Genomic DNA, 25,922 nt, shown 5'->3' with positions numbered 1-25,922 from the left:
AAAATACATATAAGACCTTAATATAACAATATAATGATTACAGTTTTTTTAAAAAAATAATTATTCCATACATAAAGGTAGAAGAAACTATTGTACATTAATGCCTTGTTTGTGGGATGCAAGTGATGCCTGAGAAAAAAGGAAATGAATAGAAAATCTTACCTGTCCTGAGTACAAATGGCAAAAGCCTCTTATTGTTTTTTCTTTGTATAAACTATTAGCTGCAGTTTCCATTCGACGTATGATCATCATTTGTGAATATAGTTTTAGAGCATCTTCTCTAGTTACATTTACATCTGTTGATGGCCCAGAATCAAGTCTATGTAATTTATATGGCTAAAATAAAATAATTAAAAAACAATAAAATTACAAATAAAACAACAAATTAAATTAATTATACAAAACAGGTCAAAGTAAAAAAAAAAAAAAAAAAAACAGTTATAAAACAGATGTATTTCTGAGCATTTTTCACAACTTGTTCCAATATGACTTAACCCGAGATCAACAGTAAAAGTCCCTAACTGGTACTCTTACAAGTGAGGAATTATTACTCAAAGGTTACAACACAATTTCAAACATTAAGGGTTAAAAATTTTTCAAAGAATAAAACTACATCGGTCTGAAGAGAATAAAATATAAAACAGAGAAAACAGTTATAATAATATGGTTAACCACTGATAAGAGTACTCGAGGATGAAAAAATGCAACAAAAAGTGGAAGAGAACTTAATTCCACTAAACTAATGTTAACAATATCTCAAGAGGACACAGCATTATAATTCAAATGTCCTTTCCTTAGTTGAATAATCCCTTGCATATTCAAGAAGTCCTGACTTCAAGTTGTGATAAAGGAAATCAGAAAAAGGCACAGACAATAATGAACAGATCTGTTTCTACTTTAGAATATAATTTATATAAAACAAGGCACAATGCATTTAAAATTTTGATAGCACCTAATTACAAATATTATAGAACAGTAATATAAGAAGCCAGCCTGGATGGCTTAGTGGTTAGTATATCCGCTCTCCAGTCAAGGGGGCTGCAAGTTCGAATCTTACCTAAGACATGGATGTTTGTGCTTGTCTTTCAACTTCATACATTCATTCATACAAATATGTATACAATCTCTCAAGATGGACTGAGTCACCATGGGAGAAGTAGACCCAGTTCTCCCACAATGGGAGAAGCCGACATCCTGTAGTGGGTGAAAATACAGGCTGATCATCAAATATAAGCAGCACACTTATAATAGAAAAATTTTGAATTTTTATTTAGAATTAAGGACTAATGATATTGGGGTTTGGGGTGACACAGAGAGTGAGAACAAGAAGCAATCCTTGAAGCTGTATAAAGAAGATGTATGTGTCTGGGGGAAATAGAGATTATTTTGGCATGGAAAGTGGTGGATGATTGGATTTTATATCAACCACCCACACATGGGAGTCTCAAACCATAATACAATATAACACAATAGTGCTGTGTGTGTGTGTGGGGGGGGGGGGTAAGTGATCAAAGAGAAGAATGAAATGTGTTAAGTTTTTTTTTTTTTTTTAAGTTGGAGTTTGTGGTGTATATTGGAGAAAATGGTACTGGGGAAGAGTGTTCCAAAGGAAGGAATAACTGTATTTTTTAAGAAGATTACACTTTTTTTAAAGATTACAAAGATTAGACTAATATTAACTAAAATAAATTAATTTAATTAATACTTCTAATATTTTGGAAAGTCACTGCATTCATCAAGGAACAAAATACTATAAGATACGAGGGTGATCCGAAAAGTTCTCGGCCTAACAATGAAAAAAAAAACAAATTTATAATTTCAAAATTATTTTTATTTTTCAACATAATCTCCTTTAAAACTAATGCATTTATCCCAACACCATTATCCCATCCCTGTAGTGATTCCCAGTAAGATCTGCAAAATACCCTTCTACAGCTGCAATTACCTCTTGATTCGAAGAAAAATGCTGACCAGTAAGGAATAGTTTTAGTTTTGGGAAGAAAAAGAAGTCAGAGAGAGCCAAATCTGGGGAATAGGGTGGATGTTCCAACAATTCATAGTGCAGATCCCTTAATTTTCCCATTGCCAAAAACACCTTTGTGGGAAGGTGCACTGTCCTGATGAAAGATGTTTTTTTCTTCTTCTGCAAACCAGGTCTTTTCTCAAGAATTTTTTTCATTTAGTCTGGTTAAAATATCGGAATAATATTCCCCAGTTGTTTTTTTATACCTTTTTCAAGATAATTAATAAACAAAATGCCTTTAGCATCCCAAAACACCGATGCCACGACCTTTCCTGCTGATGGAACCGACTTTGTCTTCTTTGGCATCGAACAACCGGCTTCTGTCCACTGTTTTGACTGCTGTTTGGATTCTTGTGTGTAATGGTGAATCCAAGTTTCATCCATAGTAATAAATCGATGCACAAAATCAGTTTTATTCTTGTTAAAATGCTCCAAGGCACTGTTCAGAAATTTTCATGCGAGTGCATTTTTGATCTGCTGTTAGCAAGCATGGCACCCATCTTATGCCAAGCTTTTTCATGCAAAATACATCCTACACGTTCTTTTGAAATGCCTATAGTCTCAGCAATTTCATGCATTTTGCCTTGCCAGTCACCCAATACCATATAGGCCAGCCTGGTTGGCCAAGTGATTAGCGTATCCGCTCTCCAGCCAAAAGGCTGTGGGCATGGATGTTTGCGATTGTCTGTGAAAATAGTAGTGGTAGGTTGGCAGTAGATGTCGTTGGTGTAGTTGTGGCTCATTGTAGTTACTGGATTGAGTGGTGGAGACAGAGTTGTAGAGTAGGTGCCCTCCCTCAATGAGTCCTTGGACTCCCTGAAGGTGTCAAGTAATAATAATAATATCATGCACTTGATCAATGATTTCTGATGTTACACTTTTTGAATGTCCTTCACGTGGATCATCTTCAAGGCTGTTACGGCCAAGTTTAAACTCCGCAGCTCATTTCTTAATTGTCGAAAACGAAGGAGAAGAGTGCCCATAAACTTTTATGAAGTTCAAATGAATATCTTTTGGAGTTAAACCTTCTTTTACAAAGAATTTTATAACTGCACGATACTCAATTTTATCCATTTCAAGGGATACAGACAACACTTTTGCTTCAGACAGCTATATAAAAAAAAAAACTACTTGATAGAATGACTTGCAATTTCACATGGATGCTTATGACAGATGTACTAACTTAGAAAAAAAAATCTTGCCGATAGTATTGCCATCTATGGTCAAGAACTTTTCAGACCACCCTCGTACATGCACTTCATCACACTAATTAATGAAGATGAAGCATGTCAACTAAGAGTAGGCTTAAAGTCTTAAATAGTGTTCCCTAATGAACTACATTAGGCTTCTTTGGCTGAAGTACAGAGGATGAGCTTCAAATTTGGGGCAGTTTCATGCAACCAAATTTCCTGAGGTTTGAGTAGTTTTTTAAGGCAGAAACAGATTCAAGGAAAGTATTTTGTATTTATATTTGCTGCAATGGAGTAAAGTTGCTTTCTTGCAGTATATTCTATGGCAGGTGTCAAAAGCATGATCAGCAAGTCCTGAGTGGCTATAGTGATAAAATGGATATAGTCATGTTCAGCAATACTGATGTCAGGTGTCCTGCCTGTTTGGCCATAGTAGAATAGTTTACAACTACAAGGGCCCTGATAAACACCTGACAGGTCTAGGGACTGATGGTCTTTAGTGGAACAGATCAAAGATGCTAATTTTCCATGTGGTCAGTAAGTGGTGTAAAGACGACAGATTTGGGATAGTGTTAGTTGAGCAGAGGAGAAGTAATGTTTAGAATGAAAAATACTATTTTTATTTATTTATTTATTTATTATATTTTTTTTGGTATTTTACATGTGCCTTGGATATATGGAATAGTAACAACTTTGATGTAGTCTCTGTTCTGGAGAGGAAGGTAGGGGGGGGGGGGAAGGGTATTTTAAAATTTTTTGGATGTGGTAGGAATTGCAGCCATTGGCTAAGAAGGTTTTGTGAAGGTGGGTAAGTTCAGTGGATAGGACACTGTTATCTGAACTAATTATTTAGATATGTTATATAAAGTTTTAATAATTCCATAATGTTGAGGGGCAGGGGTGTGTTGTGACCGTTTGTTTGAAAGGCAAGTAGTATATGGAATGAAGGAATAGGATAAGAAGTTAGTTCAAAGAGTCTGAAACTGATGAAGAGAATATGGATGACCAGCAGCTGCCCATGTCCATACATGATGATAGAGAAATGGAGGAATAGCAGCAACCATAGAAATACCTATAGGAAAGAATATAAAAGCAGGACATTTTCTGGAAAGAGTCTGTAAGAGAAGAGAACAGTCATCTATTATGTGAACATGTCTGTTTTGGATATAAACCAATCTTCTGAGGGAAGTTTTTGGTGCATCGCCCTAGATGCTGCGTAATATTCTAGGTTTGGAGAGATTTGGGATTTATAAAGTGTTAGGAGTTGAGCAGATAATTAATGTTTAGAATGAAAAATACTATTATTATTATTTTTATTTTATTTTTTTGAGACTGAATGCCAGAATAAGCTAGATGTGAAAGAAAAGAAACTGATCTTGATTGGAAAGTGAAGCATGATCCTTCTTTAGAAAACCAAGCAGAAATCCTCAGGATACTGTGGTGGTGATGGGAAAAAAATCACATCTGAAGGAGCCACCTACCATGACAAGTAATGAATGACCAGAGAGGAAGCTGGCAATCCACTAACAAAGGGTAGGAAGGAAACAATAAAATGGCAGCTTGGAAAGGAAGCAAACTCATTCAAATGCCTTGGAAATGTCAAGAGCAACCAGATGAGATTCTCCAAATCTTTTCATGGCTTGTGTTCAAAGGTGGGTAAAGTTAGGAGGTGTGCTATTGTGAATGGAGGCTATTTATTGCTACCGTTATTATTATTTTTATATATGATTTCCTTTCTTACTCTACTTCCTCTATCTTACTATGGTTTATCCACCTTCCTTATTTATTAGTTGTATACCTATGAACACTGAAAAATTTATTTGTAAGACTGCGCCATCAGTATATCAAATATTTGGCATAAAAATCAATAAAACTTCCGGTAGATCTCTCTCTCTCTTACTAGTGAAAAATTCCTTCAACAAAGTTTACATTAACGTCATGGTTTGTAAGTAACCAAACTGCACTTTTATTGCCTTAATTGTTTCCTGCTCGCGTCTTATTTTTAGAAACAGTGCAGTTGTAAAATAAAGAATCAAGCAGCACTCTTTTAACAAAAACTTAAAAAACACATTTATTTACATATTATATATGAATTAAACAATAGGGAGATTGCTTTCTCTATCCATTTATAAAATCATTCGCATAAAAATTAGAAACCTTTTACTTCAGTAGTAATTAATCTCTTTGACTTAAAAACTTATTAACTCTCTGCTTACAAATTCAACTTATTGAACTCCTAGTTTACTTGCAAAGAGGTTAGCTAACTCTCTGTTAAGTTATCTTTACAAGTTTGATATCAACTTCCAACATTCTAATTGATTCTCTTAAGGACACTTCTTACTTAAACAAATTCTTAATAGTCCATCTATAACATACTATAAGAGGAATTGTACAAAAAAATGAACTTACAAAGGCTCTGTATCGCAGATTCAGTCAAAAGTCTTTCACTACAGTCTTATGGCATTTCTTTCATCTCGAGTTTTAGGCCTCCTTCAGGAGTATCTTGCTACAGCAGTATCACTTCGGGAAAATAGTGGCTTGTAGACTGCGACCTGCAGTACTCGTACAGTTCTGGCAAAAGGTTGTTCTCCCACGGCAAAAAGAAAAAACTTACGAGCGAAGCTGCTTCGGGTAATTTACATCAGCATCTGCCTTTCTCCTTCTTGGGCTCGCCGTACTGCCTGGACGACTGGCTCCTCTATCTTGCTGTCTCCAATAGCTCAAACTGCCGCCAACTCCTTTTGACTCTCGAATGGGATCCCTCTCTCTCTTCTTGGTGATCTGGAAGCCCCCCTCTGTTCAGCTCTGTCCCTTTTTATTGTTCCTACTCTCAGACCTTGCATGAAGGGTTGTAACCGCCTAAGAATTCGGCATGACTCTTTCATTTTCTTTTAAGTTCAACCCACTCTTTGTTCTCATCCGTGCACCCTTTCGATCGTAAGTTGCCGGCCAGCGGAAAGTTGTTTGAACTTTTTAGACTGAGTTTGGAGGTGTTTATGCACAGAGCTTGTAAGCATTTTCTCATACATAAAAAGTCGTAAACAATCTTTCTTATGCCCTCATAGACAGCTATTACACAATTCTGGCAGCAAAACATTGCCTTTGTTTTTAACACTCTAAAATATTCTTGTTAAAGGAGTATATGGAGTATAAACAGTTAATTTCCAAAGGGTTATTTACAATAATATCTAGCACAAAATATACTGACAAACAAGGTTAATTTTACAATATTCTCATGGGACTTGACCTATGTAAAAATTGATGTAAAGCGCTTTGGTAATTTTAAGCTACATCGAGTTTTTACACTATAAAATGAGAATAGCAGATTCATACTGGTGATCACTAATTAATTGATGAGCCAGTAGATAGTGAAGAAGCTGGTTGTTGATTACCTTCTTCATCACTTTTGCGATTACTGAAGTGAGAACAATTAGGAAGACAGTCTGATGGTTGACTTATCTCCTTTTTTTTTTTTTTTTTTTTAAGAACAGGCCATATAAATGCTTGCTTCTGTGTTGTTGGATAGGTGAGAAAATAACTGCAAATTAGGGAATGAAGAAAAGTCTAGACTGTTTACAAAACCCTAGCCTCAACAGAAACAGGATTCTAGACAAATTCTAAATGAACAAAACTTCAGATGAGTTAGAACAGAAAAAAAAAGCATACCTAGTAAAACAGAATAAAAAGATTTCTTGAGACACTAATAGTACTAGAATGACAAGACAACAGGACTTAAGAATAAGTAATATAAACTCCAATGGTAGGCTGTGGCATTGCAAATAGGGCTGATGCAATTATATAATGCATCCCCTCCCACCTTTTTACTGCAAGATATCAAGCTAGGAGAATCTGTAAAAGACAAATCTGTAAAAATGCCTCTTTTAAATAACATTCGTGGTGTGCCACTCCAAATGTGAGAGCAGTAATCTAAAATTTAATGGCTTTTGAGATTTGTATAGGGGTTAGTGTATACAAAGAATACTACACAAGAATGTGTTGTACCAAGTAAGGCTTTAAGTCAGTATCTATAATATATCTATTATAACATGTGTTATAATAGATATATTATAGATATTATAATAATAGAAAAGTAACTGAAAGTTTAGCAGAAATGGCGAGAATGATAGATGCCAGGTCTGCTAAACAGCATCCATGGAAGTATCTGTAGAAAAGACAATGCAGAAATTGTCTTTTAGTGGCTGAAGAGAATCTGAAAAAGACAATTAATTAGCTGAAATGCCTCTTTTAAATAACATTCGTGGTGTGCCACTCCAAATGTGAGAGCAGTAATCTAAAATTTAATGGCTTTTGAGATTTGTATAGGGGTTAGTGTATACAAAGAATACTACACAAGAATGTGTTATACCAAGTAAGGCTTTAAGGCATGAGTCAGTCCAAGAGGAGAGATCTTGTCTTGACTGTTGAGCTATCAAAATTAAAGAGAGGAAGAACTAAGGCCTTTTATGCAAGAAAAAGGCAGAATTGAAGGTAACAAGAATGTCATTACCTCTTTAAAAGAGGATTGCAGAAATCAGTGTTTAGGGAACTGGTTGTAAATGCTGGTCTGGTTGGCCAAGTGGTTAGCAAATCCACTCCGATCCACAAACTGTGGATTCAAATCTCACCATGTGCATGGATGTTTGTGAGCATATTTAGGTGAAAGAAAGTTCTTTCACCCAGTAAGACCAATGCTTATCTGAGTCCTGAAAGGCACTTGAAAAATATTCATGTTTGGTCTCTGGAGAGTAGTTTCTGAATTACATAATAAATAAATAAATGCAAAAATACACATAAAATTAGTAAAAATGAGGACAGTTTTTTTTTTCATTCCCTCACAATACTATTATTGTACTAAAGGTTTACAAATACCTTTCAAGAGCAGGAGTTACATAAAAAAAGAATAAATAAATAAAAATAAATAATTGTTGATTGCTATAAGGTGTGTCAAATGAGTGAAAGAAATGTAAAGTACTATCATCAGCAAAACGCTATATAATTTGAGGTCAGTGAGAGAAGGTCATTTATGTATAAGAGAAAGAGGCACAGATGATATAACAGGTCTCTAAGAAACAATTGCATTAGCAGAGGACTAAAGAGAAAACACTATCCACAATAATATACAGAAGTGACATGAGAAAATTATCAATCTAATTACTAGTTTATTTGATCAAATGGTCAGCAAACCTGAATCTCCAACCAACAGCCTGTTGGTTTCAATACTCTGTGGATACATATGTTGTGTGAATGTCTATATGAGAGATAAATTTATCACTGGTGTGAGACCACTCCACTTAATGGAAGTCCGAAGTAGATTGAAAAAGTTTCATGTTTGGTCTCTAAGCAGGGGTGCTAGATTATGTAAGAGGCTGGGATTTATGTTTGTTCAGAGGTGGGAGATGTAGGAGAAGGAAAGTTCTTTCACTCAGTAAGACCAATGCTTATCTGAGGCCTGAAGTGCCCTTCATTGAAAACTAGGTGATTAGATTCAAGTGCTTGAAGGGCACTTGAATCTGATCACCAAGTTTTCAATGAGAGATTTTGGAAAGAGATTGCAGAAGAATGAGTGACTAATGTAGTGCCCAGTGAGAGACTGGTAGAAAGAATAGAGGTAATATGACCAAGATAAATAAGTTCATGAAGGGTTAGTACAAAAGAGATGTTTTGTAGAGCGGAAGGAAAGAGAGAAAGAACACAAGGCCTGCTATTTCCAAATGTTATATAAGGAAGAGTGTGCAAGGGAATAAAGAACAAATGTTTGATGAGAAGCTGCCTGAGAGTGAGGAAAGTCTCCAGCAGTGCTTTCAGTAAATGAATTCAAGGAATGACTTAATGATACTGTGTTTCATTGGGAGGACTTCAAAGTTCCTGAGTAAATGAGTTTCATTTACCAAAAAAACTCTGCATGATGAAATCAATAATACTTTCTTTGGCTTCCTTCAAATATGATGTCATTTACACCTGAGTTTTTAATATAATATATGAAACCAGACATTTTATTATTATTTGACACCTCCAGGGAGTCCTAAGACTCATCGAGGGGAGGGCACCTACTCTACAACTCTCCATTTCCACCACTCAACCTCACCTACACCAACGCCATCTACTGTCCAGCATCACCACTATTATTTTCACAGACAATCACAAACATCCATGCCCACAGCGGAATTCAAACCCGCAACCTTTTTGGCTGGAGAGCGGATACACTAACCACTCAGCCAAATCATTATAAACACTAAATACAAGGCTAATCTTCTTGAATGGCAGGCAATATCATGTGGGAAAATATCAGATTGGGAACCAGACAATGAGACTTATTTGTGCCTATGGTCACACACACACACACACACACACACACACACACACACACACACACACACACACACACAGACGGTTCTCTACTAAGGTAGAAGTGAAGGAATTTTTGGAGACTTTAGAGAAAGCAAATGACAATGAAAAAAAAAAAAAAAGAAAAGAAAAGTTGGTCCTTATTGGGATCTAAATACCAGAGTAGGAAATGACTGTCAGACATAGAAATATTTTGGGAAAATTTGGAGAAAAGAGCAAAGCTAATAATAATGACAAATACCTGTTGGATTTCTGCTCATTTATTACAAATAAGATATTCTCATTTTCAATCTTCTGTGGTTATGGTTAATAGTGACATGTTACATGACATTTCTGCATTTTTTTTTTATCTAAGCTTATGGTTCTGCTTTGATATGAGCCACTTCTTCAGAATCTGGGTTACAGAGTCATTGGACAAAGACTAAGAATATGAAAAAATATATATCAACAAAATAAAACAGCACGAAAAATATATCCATTAGGGAATAAGAATGACTTGACAGTTAATGTCTGAAAACACTCAACATATATGTCTCGCATACATGGGAAAATTTACTATAATGTCTCTCATAATCCATTTAATCTATGTTAAACTGTTTGATTAGCATAGACAATAAGACTATGTCAACTAATCTCTGTTGCATCTTGGAATTTTCTTATGAATGAGTCAGAAATGTACAGCACTTTTATCTCATTCCAGACAACAATGTTTCTCTTTGTATTATGGAATGCTGCTGCTTCTTTGAACTTCTGTGATGTCTTTTTCTCGAGATCCTTAATGTGCTCTACAAATTTCTATTGATCAGTCCCACATAGTAGCAAATGTTAAAAAAGTTCATAAACACCAAGTTTCATAGTGTGAGCAGTAGTTTTCATCAGTTAAAAACAGAAGAAAGTGTTTTTAAAAGCATGAAGACCACTTTAATTCTATTTCAAAACCTAATCAGTCATATGCTTGATATATTGGGAGAATATATCAAATGCTTGTCAGCATCAAGTTTTTAACTTGATGCTGACAAGCATTTGACAGTGTCTGGTGTAGAGAATTAAAATCATAATCATTTCGGTCAAAAAAAGAAAAAGAACTGCATCACGTTAATGCAGTTCTTGTGGTTTTTTTTTTTTAAATTCATCATGAGATGATATGTTATCTGTATTTCAATAGCCTGCAATGATGCAAACAATAATGTGGGCATCTTGTAGTGTTTCCTTTCTTTCATAGTTATCCACAATTTTCCTCCAGATAGTCTATTACTTATAAGTGCACTGCAATATTGTCTAATGGGATTTCACAGGTCTCAAATTTAAATCTGTTGGTAGTGACATTGCACAAATGTAACTATGGACACAAAGGGATGTTGAAATGAATATACAAGAATGCAAGAAGTATCAATAAGGGCGAGGAGTTTTTGGCATGGACAAGCTCGACTAGGCCAAAAATTATAGGCATCAGTGACACCTGGTTGATGAAAATGATATAGTTACAGGAATAGAATGTAAAGGGTATTGTATTTTCATGGAGGATAGAGGAACAGGACAGAAAGTGGGGTATTGCTGATAGTAGCTGAAGAATTACATCCAACAAAATTAGAAGTTAAAGAGTATATTAGATCTGAGGGAGATGGTTCATTTGAGGCTGTCTGATGTGAAATAGAGGCAAAATGGGACAAAATACATTTTTGGGTGATGCTATAAAACATGGGGGGGGGGGTCAAAAGAAAGATGTAGATGCCATGTATTGGCAGATTAGCAGGCTGAACAATTATTATGGGAGACTAATCTGATTGGATCTGATAACAGCATCAGAAGATGTATCGATAACCAAGGTAGACACTCTTCCTCCAATTGGGGAGAGTGACCATTCAGTCTTCCCAGAAGACTGAATGATCACTGAATGAATTGTTTTGGGAAGTTGCTAAACATGTAGAGTTCTCTGTCAAGAACGGGTTTATGTTCAACTATAAATCTTATGATTATGAGAGACTCAGGATTCATCTTAGAACAGTGCCATGGCTTGAGAAGCTACAAGAAGAGAATGGTCAGAGATTGCTTGAGAGTATCAAACTGCATACCCAAGGTCAGGAGGATAAACCAAGTTGGAATTAGGTGGATGAGTATGGATATGAAGCAAGAACTGCAAAAAAAGAAAACTTTATGGAGGAAATATAAAGAAAAAAAAGTGATCAGCATACTCATGAGCAGTACAAAGTGCAAGCAAGAAGGGTGAATAGTATGGTAAGGAAGGCCAAATCAGACTATGAGAGAGAATTAGCCAAACATACCAAAGTAAACCAAAATAGTTTTTTCATTATGTAGCAAGTAAGAGGAAAAATGACTATGGTAGAATGACTTTAAACAATGCTCATGGTAAGAAGGTGACTTAACCAGATGAAATAGTTAAGTTGCTGAGTGATCATTTTGCATAGATGTACATCCAAGTAGCTGATTTTATAGTTGCTGATGTTACAGAGATGAATATCAATATTGAGGCAGATGAACAAGAGGTGTTCAGCATATAAAAAATATGAAAGTGAAAAAAGCAGCAAATGTACAAGAGAATTGGCATTGCCTCTAAAATCTAAGTTTCAGCTCTGGAAGTGTTCCAAGGGAGTGGAAAGAAGGTAAAATAGTACCATTGCATCAAGGTGGCTCTCAAGACAGAGGTAGTAAACTACAGAGCAATTAATATATCAGTAAAATTGATACTAGGGCCACTACTCTTTAATTAATTTATCAATGACATAGGGGAAAATTTAAAAAAGGGGATAATCAGCAACAGTTGATAAAAATGATGTAGATATCCTACAGGATGATTTTATAATAAAGTGATAGCAGAATTCGATAAAAGTAATGCTACAGCTAGACTTTGCCAAGGCATCTGACAGAATACCACATGGAAAACTATTAAAAAACTGGAGAGGATGAGAATGGATATGAGTCTAGTAGCATGGACAGGGGGGGAATGGCTGACACACCGACATTAGTATATGCTCGAGTGGAGTCTAGGAGAATGATGGTGACTAGTGGAGTAACTCAGGGTTTGGTACTAGGGCCACTACTTTTTAATTTATATATCAATGACATATGGGAAAATTTAAAAGAGGGGATAATCAGCAATAGTTGATAAAGGTGACGTAGATATCCTAGGGGATGATTTAAATAAATTGGCATTGTGGACAAAGGATAATGATTGTCAATTTAATGTTGCAAAATATAAAGTTATGCACTTTGGGTTGAAAAGGTTGCATATGGTGAGTCTTATTGATGGTATTGGTTTGCAGGAAATTGATGATGCTAAGGACTTAGAGATAATGGCATGTAAAACTGCAAGGGCTGGAGGTTGATAGTGCATGGGAAGCGGTAAAGGAGTGTTTGAAGGAGGTAATGGCTGACTGTATACCTAGAGTCCAGATAGTAAATCTGGTAGGGGTTAAATGGATGAATAACACCATTAAGCTTGAGCTGCAAAAAAATAAACAACTGTGGAGGAAATTTAAGGAGAAATGTGACCTGCAGGCCCATGAACAGTATAAACCACAGGCCAGAAGGGTAACAAGTGTGGTAAGAAAAGCAAAAGCGGATTATGAAAAGAAATTAGCCACGCAAGCTAAGGAGAATCCCAAACAGTTTATTCGATATGCTGCAAGTAAAAGAAAAATGTATACGGCAGAATGATTTTAAGGAATGCCGATGGCAGAGAGGTAACTGAATCAGTTGATATAGTGGAATTACTGAGCAAACACTTTGCAATAGTATATCATCCAGGTGGTGATATTGCAGGAATGAAGGAACCAATAACTTATACAGGAATTGAGGCGAACGAAATGGAGGTGAATAGTATATTACAAAACCTTAATGTGAATACATCTGTGGGATTGGATGGTATAACAGATCGGGTCTTGCATGAAGTGGCTAAAGAATTGTCAGTGCCCTTGATCATTTTGTTTAATTTGAGTCTCGGGTCTGGGTTAGTCCCAAGGGGATGGAAAGAGGGGGGGAAATAGTTCCACTGCATAAAGGAGGTTCCAAGACTGCTGTTGCAAATTACCGACCGATCAGCATATCAGGAGTCGTTGTCAAGGTTTTGGAGAAAGTAGTCAAGAGAAAAATACAGGAATGGATAGATGAAAATGGGATACTGTATGGGGGGGGGGGGGGAGCAAGGTTTGTGAAAGGTAGATCATGCCTCACTACTTTGCTCACGTTTTATAACACAGTGATGGCTGAACTGGATAAGAGTAATGGGTATACAGTGATACTGCTGGACCTTGCTAAGGCCTTTGACAGGATACCACATGGAATTCTAATCAGTAAACTGCATCATATGGGGATGGATATAGGTTTGGTGAGATGGATAGGAGGGTGGTTGATGGCGAGATATCAGAGAGTAGTTTATTCGGGGGTAGAGTCCAAAAGATGACCTGTGACTAGTGGTGTGCAGCAGGGGTCTGTTCTTGGACCACTACTATTTAATTTGTTCATTAACGATATAGGAGCTGCTCATTTGTTTGCTGATGATGCAAAGTTGGGTAGAGCAATAGTGAATGCACATGATGTCAAAATTTTGCAGGATGATTTGGATAGATTGGAGGACTTAGCTAAGGAGAATGGATGCCAATTTAATGTGGCAAAGTGTAAGGTTATGCATTTTGGGGTGAAAAGATTAGCAGCAGTATACCACATTGGTGGAACTGTACTCCAGGAGATTGACGAGACCAGGGATTTGGGGGTGTTGGTGGATAGGGAGTTGAAGTTGGGGGGGGGGGGCACATTGTAAAAGTGGCTAATTCAGCCCATCAAATCACTTGGTTACTGAAGAATACTTTGACGAGCAGAGACAAGCAAGTTATTGTTCCTCTGTATCGAGCGTTGATAAGACTCCGTCTTGACTACTGTGCCCGGATCTGGGTGCCAGAGTTTCTTCTTGATGGGGAGAAGGTGGAGAGGATCCAGAGGAGAGTGACCAAGATGATAGCAGGTCTATGGAATGAACCTTATGAGAACAGGTTGAAGATTTGTTGGTTGCAGAAATTGGTTGATAGGCAGAAAAGGGGTGATATGATTGAGACATTCAAATTACTAAAGGGTTTCTATAAGTTTAATTTAGAGGATATTTTTCAGAACAGGACTCGTGGTGGGAGGACTAGGGGGTCATCCATGGAAACTGGGAAAGAGTGCAGTTAGCAAGAATGTTAGAAGTAGGTTTTTTACTTGGAGAGTGGTGAATGAGTGGAATAAGTTGCCAGAGTCTATTGTGGGTGCCATGACTGTGAATGAGTTCAAGGCAAAGTATGATAGATACTGTGTGGATGTTGAATAGTTGTTCTTGACATGATGTTTAGGGCCTCCCTTGATGAGTCTAGGGACTCCTTGGAGTTGCCTGTGATAAATATAATGGTGGACAAAGAGATTAAGTTCAGAGGGCATATTGGAAAAGTTGATAAAACAACTCAACGAATTACTTGGATGAGGAAAATCATGATAACAAGTAAACATAAGGAAGTTTTTATCCCTCCTTATAAGGCTGTTCAGCCACATCTTCACTACTGCACAGAGATTTGGTCATCACCTGGGTTTCTTGGAGACCAGGAGGCGGTCAAATGGATTCAGTGACGAGTGACCAAGATGGAAGGTCTGTGGAATACTCCCTACAAACTGTTAAGATATTAAAGGGGCTTAATAAAATTGATGCAAGTGAAATTTTTCAATATGACAAATAGTCGAGGCCATCCATGAAAGTTGCGTAAGAGTATGGTTAGTAGGTGTGTGGACCAAATGTTTTGCATTGAAAGTGGTGAGTAAGTGGAATAAATTGCCAGAATTGGTTGCGAGTTCCCTGATGGTGAATGGATTCAAGGAGAGTATGATAGCATTCGTATATATGACGGTTGATTTGGGTCCCCCCCCCCCACCCATGGAAATACTGTAATATAACAATAATAATCTAACATTTTGTTCTTCTAAGGCAGTTCTGACTGAATCAATCCACCTAGACCTTGGTCTTCCTCTGTGTCTCTTTCCTGCCATCTTGGCATCATACATCTGTTTTTACTAACCTTTCCTCACCCATTCTATTTAAGTGACCATACCACCTTACATTAGCTCTGCATACACATAATTGATTACTAATAGTGTCAAGTTCCTTTCGAATGCCATTGATTCACTCCCCAAATTCTTCTTAGAACTCCTATATCCGTGGTCTCTAGCCTTTGCTCAAGTGCTTTATTTCTAACCTAACTCTGAGATCGATAACATAAAATTAGTTTCAACACTGTCTTTTATACTGAGTTTCATGTTTTGGCTAATTTCTCTCTTCTTCTATATAAATTTATTCAGCTGGCTACCAACCATACCAGTTTTGCTTATTCTATTGCCTATTTTCAGATTTAACCTACCATTTTCACTAAAAATTGGGCCTAAATAGCTGAAATATTTTACTTGTTCAATAGGATCTCCGTTCAGAATACAGCTGCCGTTTTCTATACTCCTTCCTATTTTCATAGTTTTGGTCTTTTTATTGCTGATTTGCATGCCAAATTTTTTACAGCTGTTATGCAATTTAGCTAATGAATCCTGGAGGCTTACATTAGATGTGTTTATAGTACAACATCATCTGCATAAAGCAAAGAGCTAAGTTTGACATCTCTAATTCTAATATCAGGCCTGATACCACTTTCTTTCATAATATGATTCATATAGATGATGAATAAAAGTAAAGATAATGTGCATCCTTGTCTTACCCATGATTTTACCTCAAGCCATCTTCCTGTATTTCCCTCATTTCTAACTGCTGACTGACAACTTAAATATAGACCATGTATCGCTCTGTATAATGTTCCATTGCTTTCGCTGCATATAATTGTTGTGTTCTGAAAAGCTTTTCTCTGGGCACCTTTTGTATGCCTTTTCCATATCTACAAAACTTAAGTACAGATCCTTTTCATATTCCCCTCGATTTCTCAACTATTTGTCTTAGAGTGAAAATCTGACCTTGACAATCTCCGAACACAGCTTGTTCTTCTACAAGTTTTTCTCTTCCACAATCTTTCCCACCCTCTTTTCATGCATACATCATACCTGGAACACTTAGTAGAGAAATTCCTCTGTAATTCTCAGATTCAGCTTCGTTTCCTTTTTTTATAGGTGGGTACTATGAGAGAGCTCTACTCCAATCATTGGGAATTCACCCTTCTAACCAGGCCCTCTGAATTATGCAAGTTAGCCACTGCAAAACTTTTATACCTCCATACTTATGCATTTCTGGTCAAATATCATCTACTGCAGCTGCCTTTCCACATTTCAAGTTTTTGATGGCTTTTTCTACCTCGAGTATGATATGTACTCCTCCTCGCATTTCTCTTCAAAATTTTCTAGGTTATGTCACTGCTTGGTTCGTTTAACAGTCTTTCAAAGTAATTACTCCAGACATCTAGGATATCCTTATCTTCGGTTTTCATATAATCATTATCATCTTTGATTTCTTTTACAGTAATCTTTCCGGGCATTTCTAAGCCTTTTCAATAGCCTTTGAAACATTTTTCCACCTTCCTGATATTTATTTTCCATACTTGTTTTATGGTTTTTCATTCAATGAGTATGGAAAATTTTGCTATATGGAAAATCCCCATTACTTTTGATTAGCAACTTTTACACATAAGCTTAGCTCTTTTAGATTTTTCTCTGTATTCTTTTAGGGCATCTGCTGACTTATTTGCATGGAATAGTAGCTTGTATCATTACCATTCCTTTACGGAACATTTTTAACGTTAACTTGCAGGTGTAGCATAAAATGAGGAGTTGGCTGGAAAGGAGATCAATGTTGCTTCAATTATATTCAAGAACTATCTAGTATAACCAATGTCTAAGTATACTCCAAGGGTCAGACGGTTAAATAAGGTAGGCATGAAATGGATGAATGAAGAGTTTAAGCATATGACACAGAGGAAAAAAAAAAAAAGGCATTATGGAGGCAACATAAGAGGAGTGGTAATAATCAATTCAATGAGGATTACAAAGAAAAGACAAGTAGGGTGACTTGGTTGGTAAGGATAGCAAAAGTGAAGTATGAAGCAGTTAATTAATGAATTCAAAAAAGAATCCTAAGGGATTCTTTCGACATGTAGCCACAAAAAAAAAAAAGAATGATTAAGGAAGGATGACAATAATTGGAGAAAATGGTATAAGAACAACTGCTGCAGAGGATATAATTGAGATATTTAATGAGAAGTTTCATAAGGGTCTTTCATTCTTGTGAATATGACACCGTGGAGAGTGTGAGAGCAGTTGATTAGGAGGAGGAGAGACTGACTGTAAGTGAGCAAGAGGTATATGAGGAATTGAGCAAACTTGATGTTAATAAGGATGTGGGATTTGATAATATATCACCACGTATTTTGAAGGAATGTGCCAGGGAGTTAGCATCTGCCTTGACATATTTGTTTAATATGAGTCTTGCACTGGGTCAAGTTTCAAAGCAGTGGAAAGAAGGCAAGTTTATGCTGCTTCATAAGGGAGGTTACAGAACTCAAGCATCAAATTATAGACCTGTCTGTATTAGTTATCGTGGTTAAAGTATTGTAGAGGCTGGTGAGAACCAAGATCCAGAATTGGGTTGACAACAGTGGTATTATCTTTGATGGACAGCATGCATTTGCTAAAAGGAAGGTCATGTTTTAATAATCTACTTACTTATTACAATAAGATAATGGCTTCATTGGACAAAGGAGACGAATACACAGTAGCATAATAAATTTTGCAAAGGCTTTTGATAGTCAAACTAGAGTGGTCGGGTTGGATATTAGACCAGTGCATTGGATTGGAGACTGGCCATCAGATAAGTATCAGTAAATTGTGTATGGGGCAGCAATATCCTGGACGAAGAAAGTCACTAGTAGTGTGCCTCAGGGTCTGATTTAGAGCCATTGCTGTTTAACCTGTATTGGAGAAAACATGGATGGGGATATTTAATTGTTTACAGATGATGCAAAGTTGGGAAGAATTATGAGGAGTAGAGCAGATGTTCTAGCCTTACAGGAAGACTTGAACAGATTGAGTGAATGGGCACAGGAGTGGGGATGCCAGTGCAATGTTGCAAAATGTAAGGTTTTAAAATTTGGAAAACAAAGATGGAATGTAGAATTTACACTTGGTGCTTAGGATATATTGTTGGAAAGAAGAGATTAAAAATGAGGATATTAAGAATGAACTACACATTGTTAGCATTCAGGAATGTGTTAGCAGAGCTAATCTCAGTTGTTATGGTCACTTAAATAGAATGGGGAGAGGAATGATCAGATAAACATGTGTTCTTTGCCAGAATGGCAGGAAAAAAGACCCAGAGGAAAACCACGATGTAGGTGAAGTGATACAGTAAAAGTGACTGATAATATTGGAGCACTGACAGATAACAGCACCTCTGTAGAGCAGTTGGAAGAACGACGGTACGTTGCACCCTTCGATTAGAAAAGGCCTAAGTTTGATTCTCGTTGTGACGGGAGGAATCTTTATATGGACTTTTCAACTGAAGGCGAGTTAGCTGATCTCATACAGAGGTAGCACGGTTTTTTCACCCAGAAACTCGGGTTTTTCATCCCGCATACAGACAAATCGTCCCTTCAGAACACATACAATTTACAGACAAAAAATACTAGTATTGGTGGTAGTGAACAGTGGATGGCACTGGTAGTAGAGGTTTGGTGTAGCGGTGGAGACAGAAGGTTGTGCAGTGGGTGTCCTCCCGCGATGAGTCTTCGGATTCCTTGGAGGTGTCACGAATAATAATAACATGTTAATCTGGAGGAAAAATTGTTGATAGGAAGATAGTAGTGATGTAACTGTTCGTGCACTACTATCATAAGATCCTGTACACCCACCCCTTTTAGGGTATATATAAGGAATTTGATGATAATGCCAATTTCTTCTTTATAATTCAGACTATAACCAAGGTAGTTATAGGAATTTACTTCCTCGATTGGATACATATTTTACTTCAAATTAGTTTGGTTTTTACAGTTGATATTTCTATATTAAATTTTTCAGCAATAAAGTTTAAATAGGACACAAAATATTTCAATCCTTCAACATTGGCCAGGAGTATCTGATCATCTGCATATAACAATGTGTAAAGATGGCTATCACTTCATAATGGAATATTCCGTGAACTGTCAGTCTCCAACTTCTGACAATGGCATCGATATATACAGGGGTGGCTCATCTATAGGGGGTCATAGGGGCCGGGCCCCACCTATATTTGTATAACTAGCCCAATAATTGTAGTTTTAAAAAATATGTTTCTTGTAATTATTATTTTTTGATTTATTTCCAACACGTTTTATTGTTTAATAAAAAAAAAATACTGTAGTATTTTGTGGCAATATTGTATAATGCGACTTAGTACAGTCTCTGGGGCCAGCCACGGCTGGCCCTATTTTATACGTGTAGAATACAGGGCATGTATGAGGCAAGTGCACTAGCGATCGTGTTTGTTCACTGGGCGCAACGCTCATCTTGGGGCCAGTTTAGTCTATACAGTTACTGTATTCAGAAAATACAGTTACTGTATTTTCACGTACGTACATAGCATACGATTCTTTGATTGTGAAGCACGTGCATTAGCGATCAGGCTCATTTACCGGGCACAACGCTTATCTTGGGGCCAGTTTAATCTGGCCCAGTCACTGCGTTTGTACGTAAATAGCGGGTGATTCTTTCATTGTCTTATTATTTATTCTAGTTGTTGATCTGTTTTATTGTTTTTAGTGTGTTTAATTATTGTTGTCATTTTTTGTTATAATTTATTTTAAAGTTTAAATTTTTATTACGTCCATAAACAATACATTTTAACTATGAACAAAATCTATAGTTTATTGGAAAAATGTTTCTCATTATTTCTCAGAAATTTAGACATTGATTTTTAAAATAAATAATAACTTTTTTTGTTTTAACACTTAAAAAATGAAAACATTTTGCAGGGCAGCCAGCTGGAGTCGAACCAGCGTCTTTAGATTTCCGGTTCATTGCTCTAGTCCGTTGAGCTATGCTCGCAAATCTTTTGAGTTTTTGTGTTATTAATACGTTGAGCCCGTATATGTTATGTCTTAACAATTTAAAAAAATTAATAGCTCAATATATATATATATATATATATATATATATATATATATATATATATATATATATACAGGGTGTTCGGGATAAATTTGACAGTTTCGTAAGGAAAAAGAAAATCTTCTTTGTATCTATTAAATTTAATGAATTGACAAAAAAACATTACAGGCAGAGTTAATTACAATACTATCAACAAGATTTACTCAAAATAACCACCATTAGCATCGATCACAGCTTCAATTCTGCTTCGGAACCTCGAACAAGCTGATGCTACAGTCTCCCTGGGAAGGGCCGCAAAAACTGTTTTAATTTTATCCATTAACTGGGCTTTTGTATTACTGGAAGTGCGATTGGTGTCTTTTTCAACTGCGCCCCATACAAAATAATCCATGGGGTTAAGGTCTGGGGAGTTTGGAGGCCAAACATTTGGACTGGTGAAGTCGTAGAAATTTTTAGACAACCATTTTTGACTTTTCCCAGAGGTGTGGCAAGGGGCCGAATCCTGCTGCCATACATACGGCCTACCATTGCCTACCCTTGTTATCCAGGGCTTGACTACAGTTAGCAACTCCACGAACAAAGCCCGAATTCCAATGCCAGGGTTCTTCAACACCTGTTCCTGCAGATTTGCGAGGAATTCTGCTGTACGAACGCAATCAGATCGTCTGCTAGGGATCTTTCTTCTTGCTACATCCTCGTAGTCACCATTGCAAGTCTCTAGTTCATGCCTGATTGTTTTTACTGTATTCAGGGAGCATTGGGCAGCAGTCGTAATATCCTTATTTTGATGGCGGGCACGAATCATCACGATACAAGTTATTCTCTTCCATGATTCAGGTGGGTTCCAGCTATCCATCCTTTCTGACATCTTGTATATGAATGAAGAAGGGTCCAAACTTTTAAATGAAGAGAAGTGTGTGTTAATACATGTAACTTATGGAAAAATATAATTAATTATAAATGTCAAATTTATCCCGAGCACCCTGTATATGTATGTATATATATATATATATATATATATATATATTAAAAAGTAATGATGATTTGTAAAGGGCAGCCTACTTGGAAGACATGATTTATAAAAACTGTTGATTGTTACTTTATTTGGTTTGGAGTTTCATTGTCAGCAAGTGTTTTTAAAAGTAGATTTCTGTTCACACAGTTCCTATAGAAGTCTGCATACTATAAAATTAAAGTATGCAGACTTCAATTTTTGGACCACTAATTGTAGTCCAAAAGATACAGAATTAATTCTACTAGTGGAATTACTGTTGTGATTTTTTGTTATAATTTATTTTAAAGTTTAAATTTTTATTACGTCCAATGGCTGTTTTATATATAATTTTTGAATATATTTTGTAATCACTATTGAAAAGACTTATTCCACAATAATTTTCACTATTTACAGTTGCCCTTTTTTATAAGCTGTAATAACTATGGCATAGCCTTTTTCCAGGATTCTAGTACTTCTGTATCCCATGTTTTTTTTTCAAGAAACCTATAAGTCTTGCTTTAAGAGTTTAATAAGTATATTTGAGTTCCATGTTAATATCATCTTCTCCATGTGATTTATTGTTTTTGAATTTATTTAATATATCATTCAGTTCCTGTCTTCTACTACATTAATTTTGGATTATAGTATTTGTAATTCTTTCATAGCATGTGACCATAAATCCTAAAATACTGAGGCCATGGAATTTTATCGATCACATTAATTTTAAAATTCTCTATCTCTCTCGTTTCTTCATTCAAATTATTTAAAATTTTATAACTTAGTGGATAATGAATTTTGTGGGGTGCTTAAGGGTCAAAGCTGTATAAATGAGAGGAGACCTCCACATAGCCTTTAAAGGAATGCGGAGAACCGACCAGGGCTTCTGACCTAATGTCCAATCCTCACCTTCTCGTGGTGCACCCTGTTGGGTATCTACTTTGATACTGAACGAACGAGGATGGGCTGGCAATTTGGGATTTAGCCGACCAAATTGTATTCTTATTGGTTAAACCAAAATAAAAAATGATGATACAACATGACAAAATTTCATGCCGGCTGGGGCGTCGCCCGGTTAAACAAGGCCCCCGTTGTTTTCGCCAGGGAACCAGGGCAAACAGCGAAAAGTCAGCTACTGGAACAAATCTTAAAACAAACCCCAACTCAACATCACCAGAGTTAAAGATCGGTACTATCAACGTAAGAAGCCTGAATGGCAAAGAAATGGAGCTAGCTGAGGAATTAGATAAGTACCAGATCGACATAATAGGGGTGACTGAAACAAAAAAGACCAAAACTGGTGAGATCTTTCTGAGCAATAAATACAAAATGTTATATTCAGGCAATGACAATCAAGGAAAAGAAGGAGTAGCCATAGTATTCAACACAAAATACGAGGCTAATCTTCTTGAATGGCAGTCAGTCTCAAGTAGAGTAATGTGGGCAAATATGAGAATGGGGAACTGGACAATGAGACTTATTTGTGCCTATGGTCCCACAGAAAGGTTCTACTAAGGTAGAAGTGGAGGAATTTTTTGACGCTTTAGAAAAAGCAACTGACACAATGAAAAAGGAAAAGTTGGTCCTTGTTGGGGATCTAAATAATAGAGTAGGAAATGATTGTGAGACATACAAAAATATTTTGGGAAAATTTGGAGAAAAGAGCAAAGCTAATAATAATGGCAAATATCTGTTGGATTTCTGCTCAGGACATGGACTAGTTATTACTAACACCATGTTCCAACATAAAAATGTGCACAAATTCACATGGAGAGAAGAGGCTAGGAATAAGAAAAGTCTCATTGACTATGTTATTGTTGATAGTGATGTTTTCTCCCTGGTGCAGGACACCAGAGTGTACAGAGGATTTGAAATTGGAAGTGATCACTATTTAGTCTTGAGCAGGATAAAATTGAATTTCATATTGAAAAGAATAACATGTAAGAAAGTTTTAAAGCGAATAAAAGTTGAGCAGCTCTCAGATGTGAACTGTAGACTAAAATACAGAAATATTATTGAAAAGAAAATGAAAGAGTTTGAGAACAGGAATCAAACCTTGGAGATTCAGTGGCAAACTCTGAAGGAAACATTGATTGATTCTGCCAGAGAGGCATGTGGTGAGGTTGTGTGCAAGGATAAAAAAATCAGAACTCCCTGGTGGACACAGGAAGTTAAAGAGGCAGTGAAGGAAAAGAAGAAAGCATATCAAAAGTTCCTGGCAAATAAGTCAGCTTTTACTCTTACAGAATATAGAGACAAATGTAAGAAAGCTAAACAGTGTGTAAAACTAGCTAAACAAAAGTCATGGGAGGATTTTTGGTAAGAATATAGAAAATAAATATCAAGAAGGTGGCAAAATATTCTGGAGGTTGTTGAAGAAGCTTAGGAATGGAGGAAAGATTGCTGTAAAAGGAATTAGAGATGATAAAGGTGAAATGAAAACAGGAGAAAAAGATATCCTTGAAGTATGGAGTAATTACTTTGAAAAACTGCTAAATGAAACAAGCAGTGATGACAGCACAGTGATAAAAAACACTGTCCAGGCATGCAGTCAGGAATACATATCCATACTTGAAGTAGAAAAAGCCATCAAAGGCTTGAAATGTGGAAAGGCAGCAGGAGTAGATGATATTCGACCAGAAATGCTGAAGTATGGTGGTATAAGAGTCTTACAGTGGCTGCACTGCATAGTTCAGAAAGCCTGGACAGAGGGACGAATTCCCGATGATTGGAGTAGAGCTCTCATAGTACCCATATATAAAAAGGGAAATAAAACTGAATGTGAGAATTACAGAGGTATTTCCCTACTGAGTGTTCCTGGCAAGATCTATGCAAGTATACTTGAGAAATGGTTGAGAAGAATTGTGGAAGAAAAGCTTGGTGAAGAACAAGCTGGATTCAGGCCAAATAGAGGCTGTCAGGATCAGATCTTCACTTTACGACAAATAGTCGAGAAAGCATGGGAATATAACAAAGATCTGTATTTAAGTTTTGTCGATTTGGAAAAGGCATATGACAAGGTGCCAAGAGAGAAGCTATTCAATACGCTGCAGTTATATGGTGTCAATGGGGCATTATATCAAGCAATACTTAGTCTTTATTTGAGTTGTGAGTCAGCAGTTAGAATTGAAGGAAGTACAGGAAGATGGTTTAATGTTAAATCTGGTGTGAAACAAGGATGTACATTATCCCCTCTGTTATTCATTATCTATATGGATCACATTATGAAGGAATGTGGTATTAAACCTGATATCAAAATTGGAGATGTTAATGTCAGCTCTTTGCTTTATGCGGATGATGTTATACTTCTAAATAAATCCGCTACAAGTCTGCAAGATTCTCTGACTAAATTGAATAGCTGTTGTAATAGATATGGTATGAAGGTCAGCAATAAAAAGACAAAGACAATGAAAATAGGCAGAATCATTGAAAATGTCAACTGTGTTGTGAGGGAGAACCTGTGGAACAAGTACAACATTTCAGCTACTTAGGCACAATTTTACTGAAGATGGTAAACTAAATATAGAAATAGACAACAGAATCAGCAAAGCTGGTATCGTGGGAAGTCAATTGAATAAATTCATATGGAATAAGAAAGAAATTAGTCGGAAGACTAAATTAGCTGTATACAAGACTGTGTTCAAACCAATTTTAACTTATGGATCTGAGAGCTGGGTCAGAAGTAAAACACTTGACCAAAGACTAGAGACCGCAGATATGAGAGTCCTGAGAAAGATTAGAGGCGTGAACAGATGGCATCAATGGCAATATCATATTAAAAATGAGGATATTAGGAAAGAACTTGACATTGTCTGCATCCAGGAATGCGTTAGCAGAGCTAATCTCAGATGGTATGGTCACTTAAATAGAATGGGAGAGGAAAGATTAGCAAAACAAGTGTTCTCTGCCAGGTTGGCAGGAAAACGACCCAGAGGAAGACCAAGATATAGGTGGATTGATACGGTACAAAGTGCCTTAGACGATAGAAATATAAGATCTGATAATGTTGGAGTCTTGACAAGTAACAGACTGATTTGGAGGAAAATTGTAGATAGGAAGTTAGTAATGATGTAATTTTTTCATGTAGTACTGTCATATCCTGTACACCCCTTGAGGGTACATGGCAGGAATTTGATGATGATGATGATGAATTTTGCTAAATCTCTTTCTCTAAATTAGATATGAAATTATTCCACTTTATCTGTCTCTTTTCCTCACTTCTCTTTTAGCTATGGCTTTCTTTCTATAATATTTGATCTTATCTTCA

General features: G+C 36.4%; 1 protein-coding gene across 3 annotated transcripts in view; it reads right to left on the bottom strand.

Moving 5' to 3' along the window:
- The window catches only part of LOC150104674 (putative pyruvate dehydrogenase E1 component subunit alpha, mitochondrial), a 204,556-nt gene that overhangs the window by 129,156 nt on the left and 49,478 nt on the right, over positions 1–25,922 (bottom strand). For all 3 annotated transcript variants that reach the window (XM_090395866.1, XM_090395868.1, XM_090395867.1), the window contains exon 3: positions 163–336. In XM_090395866.1, the coding sequence (XP_090251992.1) occupies positions 163–336 (174 nt within the window). The remainder of the gene's footprint in view (positions 1–162; positions 337–25,922) is intronic.

The sequence above is a fragment of the Typopeltis vanoorti genome, chromosome 7 (assembly GCF_054136105.1).
Source record: "Typopeltis vanoorti isolate ZY-2024b chromosome 7, IOZ_Tvanoo_1.0, whole genome shotgun sequence".
NCBI classification, from domain to species: domain Eukaryota; kingdom Metazoa; phylum Arthropoda; class Arachnida; order Uropygi; family Thelyphonidae; genus Typopeltis; species Typopeltis vanoorti.
Note: the sequence above shows the minus strand (reverse complement) of the source record. Positions and strands in the feature narration are given on the sequence as shown.